Source organism: Ranitomeya imitator, chromosome 5, assembly GCF_032444005.1.
Source record: "Ranitomeya imitator isolate aRanImi1 chromosome 5, aRanImi1.pri, whole genome shotgun sequence".
Lineage (NCBI taxonomy): Eukaryota > Metazoa > Chordata > Amphibia > Anura > Dendrobatidae > Ranitomeya > Ranitomeya imitator.
The window spans coordinates 659,140,832-659,165,931 of NC_091286.1; the positions used below are offsets into that span (position 1 = coordinate 659,140,832).

Consider the following 25,100-nt stretch of genomic DNA (forward strand, 5'->3'; position numbering starts at 1 on the left):
GAACAAAATACCTGATCTTCACACTAATAATGTACACATTTCGCATCCTGTAGAAAAACTCTTTTTTTTTTTTTTTTGGGGGGGGGGATGGGATAGGACTGCCCTAACATCCCCTTAATTCCTGATATGCTTCTCCCATTATTTATGGACGGTTCTTCCTGTTACTTGAGTTTGAAAATAGACTCCTGTCCTGCATGTGCAGGGGGGGAGGGAGTATTTTCACTGACAAATTCTACCAAAACCAGCTGATCAAGAAATGTTATACAGCTGTCAAAATGCTTCGGGCAGCAGTCCTCTTTGCTTGCACACTGTACGATAAGGGTAATATATTTTCTAATAACATGTAGCTGCTGACTGATCATTCTCCTCTTATTATCTATCACAGGAACAGAAAGCCGCAATTCTACCTGTATAATGCACACAGTGACTGCAGACAGTACAAAATGTCCATCTGCTCAGAAGCACACTTGTACATTTAAAAGAAATGAAGGAGCAACGGACTCAAAAACAATAAATATTAACTATATAGGAAAAGGTAATAAATCACAAAAATGTCTTCATCTTGCAGGAACTGCTGACACACTCCAGCCACATGAGGTCTGGCATCGTCCTGCATTAGGAGGAACCCAGGGCCAACCGCACCAGCATATGGTCTCACAAGGGGTCTGAGGATCTCTTCTCGGTACCTAATTGCAGTCAGACTACCTCTGGAGAGCACATGGAGGGCTGTGCGGCCCTCCAAAGAAATGCCACCTCACACCATTACTGACCCACTGCCAAACCGGTCATGCTGAAGGATGTTGCAGGCAGCAGAGCGCTCTCCATGTCATCTCCAGACTCTGTCACGTCTGTCACATGTGCTCAGTGTGAACCTGCTTTCATCTGTGAAGAGCACAGGGCGCCAGTGGTGAATTTGCCGATCCTGGTGTTCTGTGGCAAATGCCAAGCGTCCTGCTCGGTGCTGGGCTGTGAGCACAATCCCCATCTGTGGACGTCGGGCACTCAGACCATCCTCATGGATTCGGTTTCTAACCATTTGTGCAGACACATGCACATTTGTGGCCTGCTGGAGGTCATTTTGCAGGGCTCTGGCAGTGATCCTCATGTTCCTCCTTGCACAAAGGCTGAGGTAGTGGTCCTGCTGCTAAGTTGTTGCCCTCCTACGGCCCCCTCCATGACTCCTGGTGTACTGGTCTGTCTCCTGGTAGCGCCTCCAGCCTCTGCACACTACGCTGACAGACAGCAAACCTTCCTGCCACAGCTCGCATTGATGTGCCATCTTGGATGAGCTGCACTATCTGAGCCAATTGTATGGGTTGCAGAGTCCGTCTCATGCTACCACTAGTGTGAAAGCACAACCAACATTCAAAAATGACCAAAACATCAGCCAGAAAGCATTGGTACTGAGATTTGGTCTGTGGTCCCCACCTGCAGAACCACTCATTTATTGAGTGTGTCTTGACAATTGCCAATAATTTCCATCTGTTGTCTATTTCATTTGCACAACAGGATGTGAAAATTGATTGTCAAACAGTGTTGCTTCCTAAGTGGACAGTTTGCAGAGACTCTCGTCTCGATAAATTGACATGCTGCAGTCTGGAAAGACTCGCCGCATGTCTGTCTCCACGGTGATCCGCAGGCGTTGGTGAATGCATAGTGGACATGGGATTTCTTGAAATGCCATCCACTATGCTGTAACATCTGGACGCTGCGGGTTGTATGCTGCGGATGACCGCAGCGTCAAACCCACAGCATTTACTGACCTTGGGAACATACTCTTAGAAAATAAACGCTGATGTGAGCTGCCCCGTAGATTAACACTGGGCCGAGTGCTATGCGATGTTTTCTTGCTGTATTCTATGGTAGTGTGACTCTGGCTTTATAGTGATAAAGGAGGTGGCAGGTGCACCTAAACCTTATAATGGGCTTATAGAGCCTTTATCACCAGGTCAAAAGTGTCAATTTTTTTGCTCCTGTTTTATTACCGCTGCACCTCTTTGTATTCCGTTTCTGGTTTTTTTTCTTAAATCCGCCGTACGGTTCCAGAGATATGGGCCTTTCTATTTAATGCTAATGTTTATACTGTTTACCAAGGAGGTGTGGCTTGCAGTGTAATTATGCAGGGCAGGCTAAAGACATGCCCAAGAGAATTGTGTAAGTCATGCTGACTTTGTACAGACCATAGAGATTAATAATAATAATAATTTTTATTTATATAGCGCCAACATATTCCGCAGCACTTTACAATTAAGCGGGGACATGTACAGACAATAAATTCGGTACAAGTTAAGACAATTTAAACAGTGACATTCGGAGTGAGGTCCCTGCTCGCAAGCTTACAATCTACAAAGATTAGCACTAGTTAGGCTCATGTCTACGGAACTGTATGGTGGATGTACGAAAAAATACTAGCAAAAACAAACCTAAATATTAAAGGCAGCAGTGGAATAAATTAAGAGGTCCTCTGTAAATTTTACCCTATCGATCTGGATGCATTTTGCATAGCAGATAAAACTTCCAACATTTTTTATGACTCTGATCACAGCGCTGATGGGCAGTAAAGTCCCATGAAGGGAACCCATCTCCTACAGTATTGTCAACTTTTCAGAAACGTATCGGCAATAGTAGAGGATAAAGATGCAATTACATTTCCAAAACATTTTTTTTTGCTTTTCTCTTTACAGCCAACATAAACTTTCCAAATGTGCCGCCTTCCTCTGCATACGGATCGCTAACTATAACTTGTAACACTGATGTCGCTGTAGATAACATCGCGTTGGTAAAGGAAAATAACGTTCTAAAAGAATCAACTACACAGAGCGTGTCTTACACAATAGACAAAACGACAACGAGGTGGTCAGGTAAGTACGAACACACACTTATCTACAGCCAATAATATAAAGTCACTGAGCGATCTTTAAATGCTATGGTTCTACTTAGTAGAACATAATTTTTTTAAAAAATCTGTTCCTTAGAAGGTCTTAATAGTACTGTAGGTAACTACAACTTCAGATGAATAACACAACACATGACAAATTACAGTGACGAGTATCTCACCATCCACTACTGCTTCGAACCTGAGACCTCTGTCATTTTATAGACAATCCTCTTGGATATCTCATAGATAGATTTGACTTACAACTATTTAGCATCTGAGTTATGCAGAGTCTTTTCATGTCACTGCATTGTTACTGTTTTGCTCATAAAAATCTAAATTTTCATTATTTTGTTAATATTTTGTAAATGCTCCTTTGGCTTTCAACACTGCCTGAATCTTTCTGGACATTTTCTCAATCAGATTCAAGTATTTTTCTACCGAAATCTGATCCCAGGTCTCTTCTACACATTCCCAAAGTTAGTGTATGCAGCTTTTTCTTCAACTCTACCAACAAGTGTTTGATTGGGTTGCGGTCTGGGGACTGTGGGGGCCAATCCAGTACCTCTACTTCATTGTCATTGAACCATTTGTTTGCCAATCTCGATGTATGCTTCATGTTGTTGGCCTGTTGGAACACTATGTCATCCTTTTCAGTACTCGAGTGTACGAAGTAACTTGTCTTGTAGGATACTGACATATAGCTCAGCATTGAGCCTGGTCAAGTATCCCACACTTTTGGCTGTGAAAGAACGTCATATCATAAGGCTTCCTCCACTGAACTTGACAGTTCCTTCAATTTCTCAATCCATTAGCCCCTTTTTCCTTATTTTTTCCAGACTCATTTGCATTCATCAGAGTCCAGTCTATAGACTTTCGTCTGTTCATTCCAAATCACCTATTTCCAATCTTCTACTGTCCACTTTTCATACTTTTTGGCAAACTCAAGCCGATGCTTCTTATGACGATATTGATGTTGAGACTTCTTCACCTTTTTTCGGGCCACCATTCTAGACTTGTGTAACATGCGTTGCACGGTGCATACAATATCGTCTGTGATCTCACTATTACAAAGCATACAAGCCACCTCCATTACCATGTTTGTCACACCAGAACTGATAGACCTTGCGATGAGCCGACTTGTTGACTCTGACATTTGCCTGGATGTCCACCTTTTGGTTTTTGAATGGATGGACATACTTCATTTTGAATTCTTCTGTCATAGCATTCACAAGATGCACTTTGGCAATTTTCTTGGCCATAAGACTGCTATCGATGAGCTGTATGATGCTCTCTCTCTTTCATTGGAAAATTTTCATCATGGCTGCTCCTCAATTCGAACCAGTGACTTTTTGAATCAACCAACTAACCCACTGAGACATTACAGAACGTGAGAACAGGTGGTATTTTATAGTATACAGGATGAAAAAGATTTTTCCCACCACTAGGAGCAAACCAGTAGCAATGCAGTGACATGACAACAATCTGCATAAATAATCATATGCTAATTACAAGTCAAATTTTTGTATGAGTTAGCCAAGATGATTGTCTATAAAATAATGGCATTCTCATGTTCAAAAGCTGTAGTGGATGGTGAGATATGGAGCCTAAAAGTAAAAAGTTCAAAACATTGTTAGTTACCCTTTTGCTCGTCAGTGCTTAGTTTATTTACTAAATACTAAGCCAAAATGTAGAAGTAGTATTTAAGAAATTAAGTACACTCCATGAATTAATAGTGTGTAGAACCAAGCTTAGCAGTAATAACTTGAAGTAATCTTTTTCTTTCTGATTTGCCTCTCTAGCAATCCTATGAGCATCTCTTACTGAAATTTTGCTTGGTCTTACAGACCTTATCTTGACCTCCACTGTTACTGCTAACTGCCATTTCTTAATTGCATTTCGAACTGAGGGAAGTGCAACTTGAAAAATGCTTTGCTATCTTCTTATAGCATTCTTCTGCTTTATGGGCCTCCAACATTTTCATTTTCATAGTGCTAGGCGGCTGCATAGAAGAACCCATGGCTGCTGTTGCTTGGCAGAAGGCTAGAGGAGGCTGGGTTTTTGTAAAGCTGGCTTTGCACCACCTGGCTTTTACTAACAATGATAGTGAACAAGCCGTAATCCTACAGGCTAATTAAGGTTTGAAACCGTTCTCCCATCCTGGTACATGCTCCTCCCACCCATCCTGGTATATGTCCCACCATCCTGTTATAAGTCCCTGTATCTTGGTATATGCTCCCTCTCCTGCTATATGCTCCCCTCATCTTTGTATATGCTCCCCACATCATGGTGTATGCTCCACCCTCCTGGTATATGCTCTCCACATCATGGAATATGCTCCCACCATCCTGGTATATGTCCCTTCATCTTGGTATATGCTCCACCATCCTGATATATGTCCCTTCATATTGATATATGCTCCCCCCATCCTGGTATGGTCTACCCCATCCTGGTATATGCTTCCTCATCCTAGTATATGCTCCCCCATCCTAGTATATGCTTCCCCATCCTGGTATATGCTCCCTCATCCTGGTATATGTCCCTCCATCCTGGTACATGCTCCCCCCTCCTGGTATATATTCTCCCATCCTGGTACATGCTCCCCTCACCCATCCTGGTATATGACCCTTCATCTTGGTTTATGCTCCCCCTCCTGGTATACATTCTCCCATCCTGGTATATGTCACACAATCCTGGTATATATCCCTCCATCTTGGTATATGTTCCCCCCTCCTGCTATATGTTCCCTTCATCCTTGTATATGCTCCCCACATCATGGTGTATGCTCCGTCATCCTGGTATTTGTCACACCATCCTGGTATATGTCCCTCCATCTTGGTATATGCTCCCACCATCCTGGTATGTGCTACCCCATCCTGGTATATGGTCCCTCATCCTAGTATATACTCCCCCATCCTGGTATATGCTTCCCCATCCTGGTATATGCTCCCCTATCATGGTACATGCTCACCTATCCTGGTACATGCTTCCCTATCCTGGTACATGCTCCTCCATCCTGTTGTGAGCAAGTTGCAGGATGCAGTGACAGACCGGAGACAGAACAAGAGTTAACAGGTTTACTAACAAAAGGGATTACTCCACGCAGGGAGGTGAAGGGTAAACAGGGGAATGGCAGGAGGAACAGACCCAGAATAAGGGCGGGTTAAAGTTAACAATGTCAATGGTTAAAGCAACTGTAATGAGAGGTTAAACTTATCAGCCCAACGGCTTCTTAGCTGGAGTCTTAATGCTCAACAGTGGTGCCTTTGCAACTGGCGTGTGATGATCCTGGGGTAGTCCAGAAGAAGTTGCAGATCCGGTTCCTAACTGTGGCGATGAGTTCTCGCTGTCTCGAGGGGGGTTCCTGGGTCTGGCTTCGCCGTGAGGAGTGAAGAATAGTCTTTGATGCTGCCCGAGTGTGGTTCAGCTTGGCAGAACACTACGGGTGAGGTAAGACAAAGTTCTATGCAAGCCACCCTGTCAGTCTCAGGTGGCACGTGCGCAGCAAAAACCGGCCCTGTGCATCTGGCACCTTCGGGAGCAGGAGCCAGTGGGCACACTGCAGGTCTCTGCTCACAGTTACCGTACTTGACAGTCGGGGGTCTATAGCATGGGCCTGCGCTGCCTCGTTGCTCGACGGTTCGAGCACCAAGTTTCCCCTGCTGCGCTCGTTATCTTCCCACCAAGTCTCCTCCTCTCTTCTCGTGCACAGCACCTTCTATAATAGACAGGCCCCCTGTTGAACAGTGCAAAGGTCGGTACGGGTCAGAAAGCTTTCCCCTGGGCAACAATGCTGACAGCCCCGGCAGTTTCGGAACCGACGCAAGAATGGTATCCCCGGACCGGTCCATCTTCTTACACCCCCCCCCCTCTCCTTCTGCTCGCCATTCCACGTGCGAGAGTTCTGATCCGTGAACGATTTGTTGACAAATACATTGATCTTGATTGTATCAATTGGGGGGTATTTCAGCTGTTGTCCGTTCAGAGTGCCGCAAGTCAGAAGGAGTAGTGGAGTCAAGTTGAGTAGTTGAGTCAGGTAGTTCAGGTGAAGACGAGGACACACCCGTTTCCAATGGGGCAGTCTCGTTCGGAACTTCAAGCTCTTGTCCCTCTCTCAGATCTACAGGCGGTTGTTCAGGCCCCTCCTCTTCTTCTCCATCAACGATATCTGGAGGAAATATTTCAGGAGCGTCTTGTACTTCCTCTGCCTGGTCAGGATCTCTTGACAAACAAGGTCGTAGCATATTCCGGTGAGCTATTCGTGTGGAAGTGTTTTCTCCCCCTTCTGGTTGAATTTCATATATGGGCCCTTCTGAGTTGATTCTCCGCTTCACCCGATACGGGTTCTTCTCCCACCGGTACTCCAGTTTATCTCGAGGACAATTACCAACACCCGGGCCCCAGCCTGAAGAGCTATCCCCCAGCTGTTTCTGGATGCTCTAGTTCCTGAAATCTGTTCTGCACCAAACGATGTAGAGTCTGCAGATGATAACAGTGTTCTCGAACCCAGGTGGACACCCCCATCTGTGGGTAGTCCTCCTCTGGATCCAGCTCCAGCTCGGTAATCTCTCTTCCTGGATGGCCAAGCAGCAAGGTATATGGAGTGTAACCGGTGGTACGATGTATTCGGTTGTTGTACACCCATACTAACTCAGCTGTGAACTTCTTCCAGTGTCCTCAACATCTGTATCAGAGTGCGGTTAAATCATTCACAGGCCCCACTTCTCTGAGGGTGGTAAGGCGTCATCCGAGACTTTTCTATCTGGTACAGACGGTGCAATTCTTTCATCACTTTCCCCAGGAAACAGGCACCTTGATCGGAATGGATGCGCTTCGGGCAGCCGTACACTTGAATGAAATTCTTGCAGATGGCATGTGCAGCGGATTCAGCCGTCTGCTCACGTGTCAGGGTCACAACAGCAAACTTCGTGACGTGATCCATCATCACTAGACAATGTTCATATCCTTGATGAGCTGGGCCTATTGTCAGATAGTCTATCATCAGTACATCCAGGGGAGCCGAGGTCACGATGCCAGCTCTCTGTTCTGGAGGTATCACTACAGTAGTTCATAGCTTCTACATAGCCGATAAGTCTCTTAGACCACCGCCTTCAGCCGGGGGTGATAAACTAATCTTTGTAGCCATTGAAAGGTCTTCTCCTGGCCGAAGTGAGCTCCTCTCTCGTGCGCTTCCGTGGCTAGTTTAGACAGCAGTGCCTCCGGGATTAAAACTTGCCAGGAGACACCCAGCTCTCACTGAAGTTGGTTCTTCCGATACAGCAATCCATTTCTTATTTGAAGCCTTTCCCATTGCCAAGTGTCCAGCTTCACCACAGTTATAACAGGTGGGGAATCCCTCTCAGCGTGGTGTTCTTATGTCTCGACGAGGTTCAGGGCCATTTCTGCCACCAGACGGATTTGATGGAACTACAGGTTTCTTCTTTGTATCAGCCAATTCTTCTTGTATATCCTGAATTTTTCTTCCATAATTCTTCCACCCATCTTGGTTCGGTGGCCATTGTCACAGATACCTCTTCGCTCCAGACCTTCCCTATCGGGACTGTCACCCCCTGCTTTTGCTCGCGTGTGCGCACTTCACTCCTCACCTCTGAGAAAGTCATGTGTGGATTTACCCGCAAGCGCTCCCGCAAAGCCTGTTTCAGCAGCACGTCATGCAAGCCTGTCACCAACTGGTCCCGCAGCACTATGTCAATGGACCATATAAGCATGCCGTCTGTTCTAATAATGGCAGTATGGATCTCTTGTAGCACGTTCATGTACTAGGTCATCGTCTCCCCCCTCCCTTTGAACCCAACAAAATAAGCACATGCATAACTTCCTTGATCAGTTGGGTCTCCATGGGTTTCCTCCAGTATTTGTAGCACTTTAACATAGTAACATAGTAACATAGTTAGTAAGGCCGAAAAAAGACATTTGTCCATCCAGTTCAGCCTATATTCCATCATAATAAATCCCCAGATCTACGTCCTTCTACAGAACCTAATTGTATGATACAATATTGTTCTGCTCCAGGAAGACATCCGGGCCTCTCTTGAACCCCTCGACTGAGTTCGCCATCACCACCTCCTCAGGCAAGCAATTCCAGATTCTCACTGCCCTAACAGTAAAGAATCCTCTTCTATGTTGGTGGAAAAACCTTCTCTCCTCCAGACGCAAAGAATGCCCCCTTGTGCCCGTCACCTTCCTTGGTATAAACAGATCCTCAGCGAGATATTTGTATTGTCCCCTTATATACTTATACATGGTTATTAGATCGCCCCTCAGTCGTCTTTTTTCTAGACTAAATAATCCTAATTTCGCTAATCTATCTGGGTATTGTAGTTCTCCCATCCCCTTTATTAATTTTGTTCCCCTCCTTTGTACTCTCTCTAGTTCCATTATATCCTTCCTGAGCACCGGTGCCCAAAACTGGACACAGTACTCCATGTGCGGTCTAACTAGGGATTTGTACAGAGGCAGTATAATGCTCTCATCATGTGTATCCAGACCTCTTTTAATGCACCCCATGATCCTGTTTGCCTTGGCAGCTGCTGCCTGGCACTGGCTGCTCCAGGTAAGTTTATCATTAACTAGGATCCCCAAGTCCTTCTCCCTGTCAGATTTACCCAGTGGTTTCCCATTCAGTGTGTAATGGTGATATTGATTCCTTCTTCCCATGTGTATAACCTTACATTTATCATTGTTAAACCTCATCTGCCACCTTTCAGCCCAAGTTTCCAACTTATCCAGATCCATCTGTAGCAGAATACTATCTTCTCTTGTATTAACTGCTTTACATAGTTTTGTATCATCTGCAAATATCGATATTTTACTGTGTAAACCTTCTACCAGATCATTAATGAATATGTTGAAGAGAACAGGTCCCAATACTGACCCCTGCGGTACCCCACTGGTCACAGCGACCCAGTTAGAGACTATACCATTTATAACCACCCTCTGCTTTCTATCACTAAGCCAGTTACTAACCCATTTACACACAATTTCCCCCAGACCAAGCATTCTCATTTTGTGTACCAACCTCTTGTGCGGCACGGTATCAAACTCTTTGGAAAAATCGAGATATACCACGTCCAATGACTCACTGTGGTCCAGCCTATAGCTTACCTCTTCATAAAAACTGATTAGATTGGTTTGACAGGAGCGATTTCTCATAAACCCATGCTGATATGGAGTTAAACAGTTATTCTCATTGAGATAATCCAGAATAACATCCCTCAGAAACCCTTCAAATATTTTACCAACAATAGAGGTTAGACTTACTGGCCTATAATTTCCAGGTTCACTTTTAGAGCCCTTTTTGAATATTGGCACCACATTTGCTATGCGCCAGTCCTGCGGAACAGACCCTGTCGCTATAGAGTCCCTAAAAATAAGAAATAATGGTTTATCTATTACATTACTTAGTTCTCTTAGTACTCGTGGGTGTATGCCATCCGGACCCGGAGATTTATCTATTTTAATCTTATTTAGCCGGTTTCGCACCTCTTCTTGGGTTAGATTGGTGACCCTTAATATAGGGTTTTCATTGTTTCTTGGGATTTCACCTAGCATTTCATTTTCCACCGTGAATACCGTGGAGAAGAAGGTGTTTAATATGTTAGCTTTTTCCTCGTCATCTACAACCATTCTTTCCTCACTATTTTTTAAGGGGCCTACATTTTCAGTTTTTATTCTTTTACTATTGATATAGTTGAAGAACAGTTTGGGATTAGTTTTACTCTCCTTAGCAATGTGCTTCTCTGTTTCCTTTTTGGCAGCTTTAATTAGTTTTTTAGATAAAGTATTTTTCTCCCTATAGTTTTTTAGAGCTTCAATGGTGCCATCCTGCCTTAGTAGTGCAAATGCTTTCTTTTTACTGTTAATTGCCTGTCTTACTTCTTTGTTTAGCCACATTGGGTTTTTCCTATTTCTAGTCCTTTTATTCCCACAAGGTATAAACCGCTTACAGTGCCTATTTAGGATGTTCTTAAACATTTCCCATTTATTATCTGTATTATTAGTTCTGAGGATATTGTCCCAGTCTACCAGATTAAGGGCATCTCTAAGCTGGTCAAACTTTGCCTTCCTAAAGTTCAATGTTTTTGTGACTCCCTGACAAGTCCCCCTAGTGAAAGACAGGTGAAACTGTACAATATTGTGGTCGCTATTTCCTAGATGCCCGACCACCTGCAGATTTGTTATTCTGTCAGGTCTATTAGATAGTATTAGGTCTAAAAGTGCTGCTCCTCTGGTTGGATTCTGCACCAATTGTGAAAGATAATTTTTCTTGGTTATTAGCAGAAACCTGTTGCCTTTATGGGTTTCACAGGTTTCTGTTTCCCAGTTAATATCCGGGTAGTTAAAGTCCCCCATAACCAGGACCTCATTATGGGTTGCAGCTTCATCTATCTGCTTTAGAAGTAGACTTTCCATGGTTTCTGTTATATTTGGGGGTTTGTAACAGACCCCAATGAGAATTTTGTTACCATTTTTCCCTCCATGAATTTCGACCCATATGGACTCGACATCCTCATTTCCTTCGCTAATATCCTCCCTTAAAGTGGACTTTAGACAAGACTTTACATAGAGACAAACCCCTCCTCCTCTCCGATTTTTACGATCCTTTCTAAACAGACTGTAACACTTTTGTTAAAAGTGTCTTTCCCAAAGGGGGGGGGGGGTCGTAGCATGATAGAATCCTTTGCCTCTCCATCCAAAGCCATCATGGCAACCTCCACTTCTAAAGCAGAAGTCATGGGGTGCATCCTCATCATCTTACTGATCCGCTCAGTCCAACTCCATAGCATAGTATTGTTTCTAGTAAACTTGGGTAGGTTGCTTAACATGGCCTCCAGGCATATGCTGGACCTAGGGCCCACCCCAACTGCTTGGTCTGCTGCCTCCGGGCTGTTGGACTGCATATTGCTGACCACACCAAGTGTGATCAGGTTTCGGGATGCAGTGACCCCTGAGGGTCTAGTCGCCACAGAGGTATTGTGCCTCAGCCAGAGGTGTGATACCCCACTCTTGGGTAAGGAGGGGACACTACTTAGTACCCATACACTAGCTTCCACACCAGACCTCTCCAGGCCAGGGAGGAACTAGGTAGAGGGTGTGGGTGGAGAGAGTGTCAGTTGTGAGGAGTTGTCAAGGAAACAAGAGGGAGGAGTTAGTTAGTCAGTTAGACAGTTGGAGCTGGTGACTGGAGAAGTGAGGAGCTCGTCCCAGCAACAGAGGACAGAGAGAGAGAGAACAAGGAGGATAGAGAGAAGTTCCAGAGAGTGAGAGAGGAAGAAGGGGTCCTAGGGGCATGGGTAGCGAGGAATCCACCCATGGGGCCCAAATCCACATTAACCGTAGTCGGGTGGAGGGACCAGGTCGCAGTGGGGGAACCGGCCCCCAGACTAGTGGAGGAACTACAAGACTCAGCTAGCAAGCCAGAGGCTGTGGTAACTGTATGTGCCACAGCCACAACCACACACATTCGCTGAATAGGAAGCCACATAGGGTCAAGGGGACAAGAGGACGTCACCCAACAGGATCTGAGGCTGCTGGCTTGGGACACTGTGTGTGAAGGCGCAGGGCAGGAGAGGCAGGAGCTAGCACAGTGAGACGGTCAGAGAAAGAACACAAGAAGGGGGTTCTGGCAAATTACCTGAGAGGTGACTGGACCACAGACCCGGAGGACACTGCACCCAGCTGGGACTGCATTTAAGAACTGTGAGTAAAAGTGTGGAAACTGCACCCTGCTGTGTCCTCTGAATTATTTGCTGTGTCACCTGCCCTGCACTACTACAGCATTCACCATCATTGACTTTAGCACTTTAACTGCCTTGGGGCCTAGCTCTACCCGTGGAGAGCTGCAACACCTCAGCTGCGTCAGCATGTGCCCTAGTGGACCTGAACTGCAACGTCAGACATTCCCCTATTGCCGAGCACCACGAGTGGCGTCACGAACAATATCCCCTATAAACTTAATTCCCCTTTAATTGACTTTTATTGGACGCCCAGGGCCATGGACCAGGTTATTGCTGCCGTGACCACCCCCTTAAGAACCGTCGGACCAGGCTGAGTACGCCACGGCCCTAGTGGGCGCTCCACTGTCACGTTGCTCGAAGGTTCAAGCACCAACCTTCCCCTGCTGCACTCGCTGTCTTCCTGCCAAGTCTCCTCTCTTCTCACGCACAGCCCGTTTTATAACAGACATGCCTCCTGCTCCCACCATCCTGGCATATGTCCCTTCATCTTGGTATATGCTCCCCCTTCCTGGTAAATGCTCCCTCATCCTAGTATATGCTCCCCTATTCTGGTATATACTCCCCCATCCTGGTATATGCATCCCCATCCTGGTACATGCTCCCTCATCCTGGTACATGCTTCCCCATCCTGGTACATGCATCCCCATCCTGGTATATGCATCCCCAACATGATATATGCTTCCCAATCCTGGTATCACCTCCCCATCCTGGTATATGCTCCCTCCATCTTGGTACATGCTCCCCCATCTTGGTACATGCTCCCTTGACCTGGTATATGTCCCCCATCCTGGTATTTCCTTGCCCATACTGGTATATGGACCTCATCCTGGTATATGCTCCACCATCCTGATATATGCTCCCACTATCCTGGTATATGCTACCCCCATCCTGGTATATGCTACCTCCATCCTGGTATATTGACCCTTCCTGTTATATGGCACCATCCTGGAATATGCTCCCCCATCCTGGAATATGCTCCCCCATTCTGGTATATGCTCGCCCATTCTGTTATATTTTCGCCCATCCTGGTATATGCTCCCCCATCCTGGTATATGCTTGCTTATCTTGGTATATGCTCCCCCATCCTGGTATCTGCTCCCCCATCCTGGTATATGCTCCCCCATCCTGGTATATGCTCCCCCATCCTGGTATATGCTTGCTTATCTTGGTATATGCTCCCCCATCCTGGTATCTGCTCCCCCATCCTGGTATATGCTCGCCCATCCTGGTATCTGCTTGCCCATCCTAGTATATGGCCCCCATCCTTGTATCTGCTCCCCCATCCTGGTATGTATGTGCTCGCCCATCCTGGTACATGCTCTCCCATCCTGGTACATGCTCTCCCATCCTGGTACATGCTCCCCCATCCTGGACACTCTTCAATACAATGGCGCCATAGTGCAATATGCACATGCACTGATTCCAGCCCCGCATTGCACAGGCGTCGAGGCTCCAGACAGAAGGTTATATTATAGATATAATAAATGCAGTTCCTTGTGGTCCCTTGATTTTATGTGATTTTTATGAGTTATTACATGCATCCTTATGCTTCTATTCCTCTGTATTTTTCTAAAAAGGTGATTTCATATGTAAGGCGTACCAAAGTAGTCTGACAACTTCAAAGAATATAACAGTGAAAGTTGTAGCATTGCCTCAGCCTGAGGCGATACAGGTGTCGCCCCCTCAATATGTGAAATGTGAAAATCTTGCAATGCTGACGTGCTGCGTACTTAATGAAAACTATGAAAACTATGCAGTATATTTCTACAATGGCTCCAAAATACTCGGTAAGAAAGTACAATGATTAGGATGATAGATAATAGATATATAATAGATAAATAATAGATAGATAGTAGATAGATAGATAATAGATAGATAAATAGATAGATAACAAATAGATGATAGATAAATAATAGATAATATTTAGCTAGATAATACATAGATAGATAGATGATAGATAGAATAGCTAGATAATACATAGATAGATAGATAGATAGATAATAGATAGATAATAGATAGATAAATAGAAAGATAATAGATGATAGATAGATAATGAATAGATAGATAGATGATAGATAGATAAGAGATAGATAATAGATAGATAGATAGATAATAGATAGATAGATAATTAATAGATAGATAGATAGATAGATAGATAGATAGATAGATAGATAGATAAAATAGAGTCCACATGCAGGTAATATCTCAATGATGACTGCAAACTATATGAAACCTGCAAAAATTACCAAAATAAAACCCCTTTTTTCGATTATGTAATGCATTTTGTTCTAGGCACCAAGACTTTACGGGTGGGAAATATGGACTGCTTTAATTACACACAGTCGGTTGAGTGTAATGCTGATTCCATCACTGTATATTGCACAGTCACCAACGATTTGAGTGGCAGCGTCAATAGTACCAGACCTATGATACTAAACCGGATAAAAAGTAAGATAACGATTACCTAGAGGGAAGAAACAGAAAGGGAAGACATGGAGGGGTTGGTTAAATTGTAAATCAGTATGTGGGGGAGTATTGTTCTGTACACTAGTGAGAGGCTGCCCTTAACTCATCTGATTACATTAACTGGATACACAGGACATACAGGTGCATCTCACTAAATTAGAATATCATCAAAAAGTTAATTTATTTCAGTTCTTCAATACAATAAGTGAAACTCATATATTATATAGAGTCATTACAAACAGAGTGATCTATTTTGTGTGTTTATTTCTGTTAATGTTGATGATTATGGCTTACAGCCAATGAAAACCCAAAAGTCATTATCTCAGGAAATTAGAATACTTTATAACACCAGGCTGAAAAATGATTTTAAAATCCAAAATGTTGGCCTACTGAAATGTATGTTCAGTAAATGCACTCAAGACTTGGTCATGGCTCCTAAAACACAGTGGACCTACACCAGCATATGACATGGCTCCCAAACCATCAGCTTGGATTGTGGCCTCTCCACTCTTCCTCCAAACTCTGAGACCTTGATTTCCAAATGAAATGCAAAATTTGCTTTTCAGGTAAGACGCTTCTGGCGTTGTCTATTGGTCATGAGTGGCTGACACAAGGAATGCGACACTTGTAGCCCATGTCCTGGATACGTCTGTGTGTGGTGGCTCTTGAAGCAATGACTCCAGCAGCAGTCCACTCCTTGTGAATCTCCCCCAAATTATTGAATGGCTTTTTCTTAACAATCCTTTCAATGACTGCCTTCTGGACATCTGTCAGGTCAACAGTCTTCCCCATGATTGTGGAGCTACTGAAATAGACTAAGGGACCTTTTTAAACGCTTAGGGAGCCTTTGCAGGTGTTTTTTGTTAATTATTCCAATTTCCTGAGATAATGACTTTTGGGTTTTCATTGGCTGTAAGCCTTAATCATCAACATTAGCAGAAATAAGCACGTGAAATAGATCACTCTGTTTGTAATGACTCTATATAATATATGAGTTTCACTGTTTGCATTGACGAACTGAAATAAATTAACTTTTTTATGATATTTTAATTTAGTGAGAAGCACTTGTAGTTATAGAGATTGGGGAAGCCAAAAAACAACTCCCACAACTCATACAGAGTGAAAAAATGCCACATAAGCCCACCTCGTTCTTCCACCACTTTCCCTAACAGATCAAGGTTCCATCAACTGGCCATTGTATCATAATGGTGACCAGTGGCGTAACTACAAAGTTAGGGGCCCCGGTGCGAACTTCCAAATGGGGCCCCCCCCTGCAGCCCTGTCATACAACTCAATGTAACCCCCATAGAATAATGGCCACACATGATGCTCAATACTGTATAACGGCCACCACACATGATGCTGCATACTGTATAATGGCCACACATGATGCTGCATACTGTATAATGGCCACACATGATGCTCCATAGTGTATAATGGCCACACATGATGCTCCATAGTGTATAATGGCCACACATTGCTCCATACTGTATAATGGCCAGACAGTGCTCCATACTGTATAATGACCACCTACACATAGTGCTCCATAGTGTATAACGGCCACACAGTTCTCCATACTGTATAATGATCCCACATAATGCTCAATACTGTATAATGACCACAAATGATGCTCCATACTGTATAACGGCCACACATGATGCTCAATACTGTATAATGACCCCCCTCCTGTATGCATGGCTCATCTCCCTCCTATCCCATATATATAGCTCATATTACCCCTCCTGCATGCATGACTCATATCTCCCCATGTATGCATGGCTCATATTCCGCCCCTGTATGCATGGCTCATATTCCGCCCCTGCATGCATGGCTTATATTCCCCCCTGTATGCATGGCTTATATTCCCCCCTGCATGGCTCATATTCCCCCCTGCATGGCTCATATTCCCCCCTGCATGGCTCATATTCCCCCCTGCATGGCTCATATTCCCCCCTGCATGGCTCATATTCCCCCCTGCATGGCTCATATTCCCCCCTGCATGGCTCATATCCCCCCCTGCATGGCTCATATCCCCCCCTGCATGGCTTATATTCCCCCCTGCATGGCTTATATTCCCCCCTGTATGCAGGCTTATCTCTCCGCTCCTGCTCGGCGCGCCGGCTTATATCCTCCTTCATCCCCCGTCCCCCCGGCCCTCATACTCACCTGTCTTCCCACTGCACGGCCGTGCCGACATCCCTCGCGCTCTGTCCCGACTTCAGGCGGCGGCGCCGGCGCAGCACCTTCTTCCTGCTTGAGCGGTCATGTGACACCGTTCATTAAGATCATGAATATGTGCATATTCATGATCTTAATGAGCGGTGTCACGTGACCGCTCAAGCAGGAACGAGCTGCAGTGCAGACGCCGAGACCATCGCTGGAGCAGGGTGAGTATTCAAGGCGGGGGCGGGGGGGGCCCTGGAGCGGGGGGAGGGCCCTGGAGCGGGGGGAGGCACTGCCAGTCCGAGCCTGCCTGCCGGGCCCGGGCCCCTGACCTGCCGGGCCCGGTCGCACTGGCGACCGCTGCGACCGCGATAGTTACGCCACTGATGGTGACCATCCTCCAAGTCCATCTGTAGACATATACCTAATGGCCACTTTATTAGAGACATCAGCTCTTTCACGAATGCCCTATAAGATCAGATACGTGATGCCAGAGTGCATCACAAAATCAGATCAACTGGTTTTCTGTGAATCGCTTTCAGAGAGAATCTACATTAGAAAATCAGAGTGCCTTCGACCAAGGCCTACGTATTGGTGCTTGTCAAGCCAAGATAAGTCTTTGATAGACTAGAAACCCTGTGACGTTTTCACGTGCTTCGGTTGGGGAGTTTACCGAGAGTGGTCAGGTTGAACAAAGACACTCAACCAAATAAGATCCTATGGACTGTAATGTAATGAGGATGTGAAGAATCGTTATAATGAAGGGATCAGAGGAGAATTTGAAGGATTGCTAAGATTAAGGGATCAGAAGAGAACGTGAAGGATTCTTATGAGTAAGGGATGAGATGATAATGTGAAGAATTGTTATGAGGAAGGGTTCAGAGGAGAATGCGAAGAATTGTTACAGTGAAGAGATCAGAGGAGAAAGAGAAGAATTGTTATGACGCAGGTATTAGAGGTGGAAGTGAAAAATTGTTTTGACGAAAATATCTCAGAAAGATGTGAAGAATCATTCTGATGAAGGAATCAAAGCCGTGTGTGAAGAATTGTTATGAAGGGATCAGATGAGTAAGTAAAAGAATTGTTATGATGAAGGGAGGGAAGGAAGATGTGAAGATTCCTTATAGTGAAAGTATCAGAGGAGGATGTAAAAAATCTTTCCGATAAAGGATCTGGAGATGATGTGGAGAATCGTTCTCATAAACAGGAGGTGGAAAATCAAGACCACCACGCTGAATACTACTCTGGTAATCAGTTAACATCGCTTCTTTGTAGAAATAATACTATTACCGTGGACAGCCAGTTCCAACACCATTGTTTTCTGAAAGGAAAAGAGGCAACTCCAGGACGCCAAAGAGTCAAAAATGTATCACTGAGCAGTGGAAAAACATGGCTTGGTTGCATGAATATAGGTTTCTGTTGCACCATGAGGGCCAGAATTTGTCTCAGGCAGCATAAATAGCTGAACCCCTCCTTTCAATTGTCCAGAGTTAAGGCTGGTGGATGAGGAAAAATGGTGGAAGGAAGATGGGGGAGGGGTGTAAGAGGAGACTTGATTGGACATGAGATGGATGGAAGTGGCAGTCCACTGGAGAAGGCTTCTAGTCATTGAGGTTAACCCAACTTGTTTTAAACTTTTTGGAACTCCCTGACACAGATGTTTGTTGTGTTTAGGTAACACATGCTCAAAAAAGGATAATCTTCCTGAAACACCGGTTGGGTTTAACTATTCTATGCCATGCCAGAACATCGACCCATCTAAGCTGGGCAACAAAATTTATCCCTGTAATAAGGATGGAGCCTGGGGTAATGAAATTGATGAGTGTTATTCCGCCAAGATATTCACGCAGCTGCTGACTCTCAAGGTACAAACTTCTACATTTATGTCATTAAGACATGTGGGATGAATTTCTGAGATATAATTATTATTATGTCCAAGTCACTGTATATAATGACTCCAAAAGAACATTCTAGAGGTGATCTGTGCATTATGGGTCATAAACTCCACATGGATAAGTAACTACTGCTGCATGTTGTTATGGACTGGGTGTTGGAACCACTGTACCGTGATTCGAGCAGAGCCTGGAGCGGCGTGACTAGGTGCCTCACCAAGTCCAACCTCATATACACGGCGGCTGACAATATCGCGATTCGAAGAGAGACGAGGGAGGCGGAACTGGGTGCTACACTAGGGCTGACCTCGGGTGGATGGCAGGTTGCCCCTAAGGGACAGGAAGCAGAAATGGCCAGGAATGGTAGACTTGGCAAAGTACTGGCTGGCATGGCTGGTAAAGTGACTGGCACGACGGACACATAGGCAGGCAGGTACTGGCAGGCACAACTGGTGTCCAAGCATGGCTCATAAACAGGCAAGCAGGTGCAGATTGACACGGCTGATATACAGGCAGGCGGGTACAGGCATTCACAGCTGATATACGGGCAGGCTGGTGTAGATGGACATGGCTGATATACAGAAACACCGTATGCACTACCCGAAGAGGTGCCCAAGTGGGGTCCAACACCATATATCAAGAGAAAATAAACTTAGGCACTCAACTTTGCGGAATTTTATGATTTAATGTAGTCATCAAATTAAACTTTTCGGCCACAATAGACGGCCTTCTTCAGTAACAGTGTGCAGGGTTAGAGATATGCGTGAATGACCGCATGTAAAAGTGTCCCACATCAGCACTGTAGCAGAGTGAATCTGCAGGGAAGCGAAATGTCCAAAGACCGGGTAACCGGTAATGCATGGGAGCCCAGGTGAACGGCGTGCCGGCGTGGCAGTCAGAAACGCGGTATCCACCGCTAGTCAGAGCGTCTCTGACTGCCACGCCGGCACGCGGCTCCCATGCAAAGTTGAGTGCCTAAGTTTATTTTCTCTTGATGGCTGATATACAGGCAGGCAGGTAGCCATGACTGATGCAGAGACAGGCAGGTATACTGGATACGAGGATGATAGAAAAAAATGTAGTCCTGCTCAACAGGACTGGATTTTCCTTTTCTTTTTTTAAAACAAATATGGGGCATGCAAAAGAAAAATGTACATGGTTGACATGACCCAGTCAACGCATTTTGACTGCACTAGGCAGTCTTACTGACAGTCTAACTCATGCATTAGGCAGTCTTACTGAGTCATGGGTAAGACTGCCTAGTGCAGTCGAAACGCGTCGACTGGGTCATGTCGACCATATAAGTTTTTCTTTTTTATGCACCATATTTTCAAAGGAAAATCCAGTCCTGTTGAGCCAGACTCAAATTTTTTCTATTATCCTTGATGTGAGGCCAGGGTGAGGCCGGTGTCTGAGCTCCAGGTGGATGAGCATAGAGCAACTGAGTGAGCGGGAATCCAGTTTCTATACTGGATACAAGCACTGTGACCTGAGAACTAGCAAGCTTGTTAGAAACAGATAAACAACATTGTTCAATCACCTCCCATCAGGTGGAGGTGCCTTAAATAATAACTGTCTCCCAGCTATTGCCTGGTGACACTTTAGGACAGCTCGCTCTGGTGTTTTAAATATCCGAGACCGTGTGTGCATCCTAAGCACAGTGCCCTGGGATCTTCAAGCAGTGCGCAGACTCAGGACAGTACCAGCAGGAGATGGAGGGGGAGTGCGGGGCCGTGGAGGTGATTGAGCTGGCGTATCTGCCGAAGGGAAGGAAGGCAGAGTGCAGAGACGCTGGTGTTACACACGTTACGAACAGAAAAAGTTACCAAAACCACACCCCATTTTCTGACATCACTTTCTACTCTGCAGCTATTGGCTGAAATTTTATAGGGGTCATCGGTTACCTGACCAACCCTTTTTAAGTTATATAATTAAGTAAAAAAAAAAATACAACATACTCCCAGACCGGTGCTCTTCCAGCTATGCCAACGCCGGTTCTCCTGGGCCTCACATCATATTGTGATAGCTGCTTCTCTTTGAATGCAAAGACATGTGAGCACAGGTGCCAAATAGCCGTCACTGATTGGCTTCCGGGCTCAGGTGACATAACAATGTAAGGAGAACCATTCCAGCAATATAATCACTGGTGAGCATGTAGTGTTTTTATTTCACAAAGAGGGGTACTTATTTTAAAAAGGGATTGTCTAGGTAGTAAACAACCCCTTTAGCTCACAAACTTATTGCTCGTCTCGCATACTCTGTGCACTCTGTACACTAGTAATATTGAGTGCACTCTGCTGCATATGTAACACTGAATCACTTCTCACAGGCAAACCATGAGTCAGGGTAGTCAAGGAGTTCAAGGTCAAGAGTCAGGAGGGCACATCAAAAACACAGTTAAGAGACAAAGGCGTAGTCACTTAACACTCCGAGGTCAAAATACCAGGAGGATAACAGATCAGAGCAAAGGGGCTAGGTAAAATGGATGGTCAGAATGAGGTCCATGGTCAGGCAGCAAAAAGATCCACAAGAAAAGCACAAAGCACAGAGAAACAAACCACACAGAGCTGAATCTACATCTGGCAGAGATCTGGGACTAATAGCCCAGCTAAGTAACTGGGCATTCACCTGGAACACCTTAAGACAGCCAAGCACCTCCCAGTCTCGGAATGGATGGCCTAGCTGTCAATCAAAACATTAACAGCTTCAGCACACCCCTGCACCATAATACACAACTGAGCTGTCAATCAAAGTACTGACAGCTTCAGCACTCCTGTGCACCAAAGTGGACACCTGAAGCTGTCAGTAACTACATCACAGACACACTGAGTGGTGGAATCGTGACAGCATGTTAGTAGGTTCCTACTGCATGTGAAACAGATGGAATGGAAAAGTAAATGAAAGGAGCATAACATACCTAGGATTACCAGTAATACTTACAAAATTCAACAGCCAATGACCAAAGAGCAGGATGTGATTCCAGAGAAGAGAGTGATATTTCGAAGTCTGGTTACATGCAGTCATGATGCCAGAGTATTGCTGTAATTTCAGGTGACTTTTCATAGAATGGTAGAGTTGGAAGGGACCTCCTGGGTCATCTGGTCCAACCCCCTGTCAAATGTCATGTCATGTGTACATAAGATATTAAACTATTTCTGGCCATTATATACCTTGCATCCTCCATTTTCCCCTTTGAAATCTCTACCTGTAATTTTCAGTTGTTACTGAGCTAGTAGGTGGAGACTAGACACTATGAAGGCTCCTATATACAGCACACACAGACAGGAGCGAGTCCTGCTCTCCTGTCTTCCTGTAGCACATGTTCAGAAGTAGAAATTGAAGGACTGAACAATTCAGATAAGAACACAGCTCTGGGGGTGAGATAAACACTTTCTAGAAAGTGAAACCTAAAGGATGACTTCACAAAATTTACTGCATTTTTTTATTAGTCCACATAGTCATAATTAAATAATTCATAATTCACAAACAGATATAAATGTGATAAAAAGTGAACTTCATCAATCATAACTAGGAGGTTCTAGGATGAATTGGTCACTCCCCTAAATATATTAATCTCATACTTAACCTCTTCATGACATATGCATAAACTTACATTATATGAGATGTCCCTGCCTCACATCTTACCCGGCAAGCTCCACCCACAGCTGTTAACCTGTTATATCTTGCCGTCAATCTCTCAGAGCGGCATTTAACCCGTAACTGAAGGGGTGCGTATCATTTCACGCTCCCATCGGCACACCCGTAACATGATCACGGGGCGCCCATTGGTTGTGATGACAGCGGGAAGTCTGTTGATGGCCCCCCGTGGCTGTCATTATGATCCTCCTGTGAAAGCCGAGTCGTGGCTGGCGTTCATAGCAGATTGTGATATTCGTTATACATAGCACTGCAGATGAACTGATATGTATAGCACAAGCGATCGGATGATCACAGCTTCAAGTCCCCTATGTGGACTATTAACCCCTTAATCCCCAGGCCATTTTCTTTTTTTTTTAGTTTTCGTTTTTTGATCCCCTTCTTCCCAGAACCATAACTTTTTAATTTTTTCGTCAATATGGCCATGGTTTGTTTTTTGCGGGACAAGTTGTACTTTTTAATGACACCATTGGTTTTAACATATCTTGTACTGGAAAGCGGGAAAAAAATTCCAAGTGTGGTGAAATTGCCAAAATTAGGGCAATTCCACAGTTGTTTTGGGGATTTTTTGTTTACCAAGTTCACTAAATGCTAAAACTGCCATTATGATTCTCCGGGTCATCACAAGTTCATAGACACCAAACATGTCTAGGATCTTTTTTATTTCAAGGAAATCTGTCACCTCATTTCTCGCATATAAGTTGCGGCCACCGCCATTAGGGCTTGTCTACAGCATTCTGTAATACTGTAGATAAGCCCCCGATGTAACCTGAAAGATAAGAAAAACAAGTCAGATTATACTTACCCAGGGGCGGTCCGATGCAGTTCAGGTCCAAAGGGCATCGCAGGTCCGGGTACGGTGCCTCCCATCTTCATACGATGTCATCCTCCTTGCTTCATGTCGCGGCTCCTGTGCAGGCGTACTGATTTGCCCTGTTGAGGGCAGCGTAAAGTACTGCAGTGCTCAGGCACTGGGCCTCTCTGACCTTTTCCGGCGCCTGCGCACTGCAGCACTTTGCTTTGTCCTCAACAGCGCAGAGAATTACGCCTGCGCAGGAGCCGCGACAGAAGCAAGGAGGAGGACATCATCACATGAAGATGGGAGGCGCCGGACCCGGACCTGTGACGCCCTTTGGACCCGAACCGCACCGGACCGCCCCTGGGGGAGTATAATCTAGCTGGTTTTTCTTATCTTTCAGGTTACATTGGGGCTTATCTACAGCATCACAGAATCCTGTAGATAAGCCCTAATGGCAGTGGCCGCAGCTCATATACAAAAAATGAGGCGACAGATTCCCTTTAAGTGGTGAAGAAAAAAAATCCAAATTTTGGTTAAAAAAAATGGCGCCATTTTCCAAGAATTATAGTGTCTCCATTTTTCATGATCTGGGGTTGGGTGATGGCTTATTTTTTGCGCACCAAGCTGACATTTTTATTGATACCATTTTGGTGTAGATATGATCTTTTGATCGCCCGTTAAGGCAACTATAACAGCAACCAAAAAAAAACGTAATTCTGGCATTTTGACTGTTGACTGTTCACTATAGCGGCAACCGAAAAAAACGTAATTCTGGCATTTTAACTGTTTTTCTCGCTACGCCGTTTCGCAATTGGGTTTATTCTTTTTTTATATTGATAGATCGGGCGATTCTGAATGCGGCAATACTAAAGATGCGCATATTTGAATTTTTGTATTCTTTGATTTTGAATGGGGCAAATGGGGGGGTAAACTGAACTTTTATATTTTTATTTTTTTTAATACTTTTAAAAACTTTTTTTTTTACTTTTTGAATGCTTCAATAGTCTCCATGGGAGACTAGAAGCTACAGTTGTCTGATCGGCTCTTCTACGTACAGGTGATGATCAGATCGCCTGTATGTAGCAAAAATGCTCACTTTCTACGAGCACTGACCACCGGGCTTCCCTCATGGCAATTCGGCTATGACAACCATAGAGGTCTGCTGGAGATCTTTTTGTCATGCCAACCCATCGGTAACCTGTGATCACATGACAGGGTCACCGATGGGTGGGATTTCCGGAGCGCTTCCGTCGAGCGCAAGTTAAATGCCGCTGTCAGAGATTGACAGCAGCATTTAATGGGTTACCAGCCGCGGGTGGATTGCGTTTCCAACCAAACTATTAAAGGTACATGTGAACTGTTTAAAACAGCTGACATGTACTGGGAAAGATGTGGGATCAGTGCCGTAGCCCACATCAAAGGGAGGGATTCCGATGTGGGCTTATTATTAGGCCCAATGCCGGAAAGGGGTTAAATACAGTAAAAAGTGA

The 25,100-nt window shown here is 44.8% G+C and overlaps 1 protein-coding gene across 1 annotated transcript in view; it reads left to right on the forward strand.

Annotated features, from left to right (window-relative positions):
* The window catches only part of LOC138638695 (adhesion G protein-coupled receptor F5-like), a 141,103-nt gene that overhangs the window by 69,985 nt on the left and 46,018 nt on the right, over positions 1-25,100 (forward strand). Inside the window, exons 8-12 of the mRNA XM_069728195.1 lie at positions 386-535; positions 2,685-2,861; positions 14,211-14,420; positions 14,926-15,081; positions 18,937-19,127. Of these exons, the coding sequence (XP_069584296.1) occupies positions 386-535; positions 2,685-2,861; positions 14,211-14,420; positions 14,926-15,081; positions 18,937-19,127 (884 nt within the window). The remainder of the gene's footprint in view (positions 1-385; positions 536-2,684; positions 2,862-14,210; positions 14,421-14,925; positions 15,082-18,936; positions 19,128-25,100) is intronic.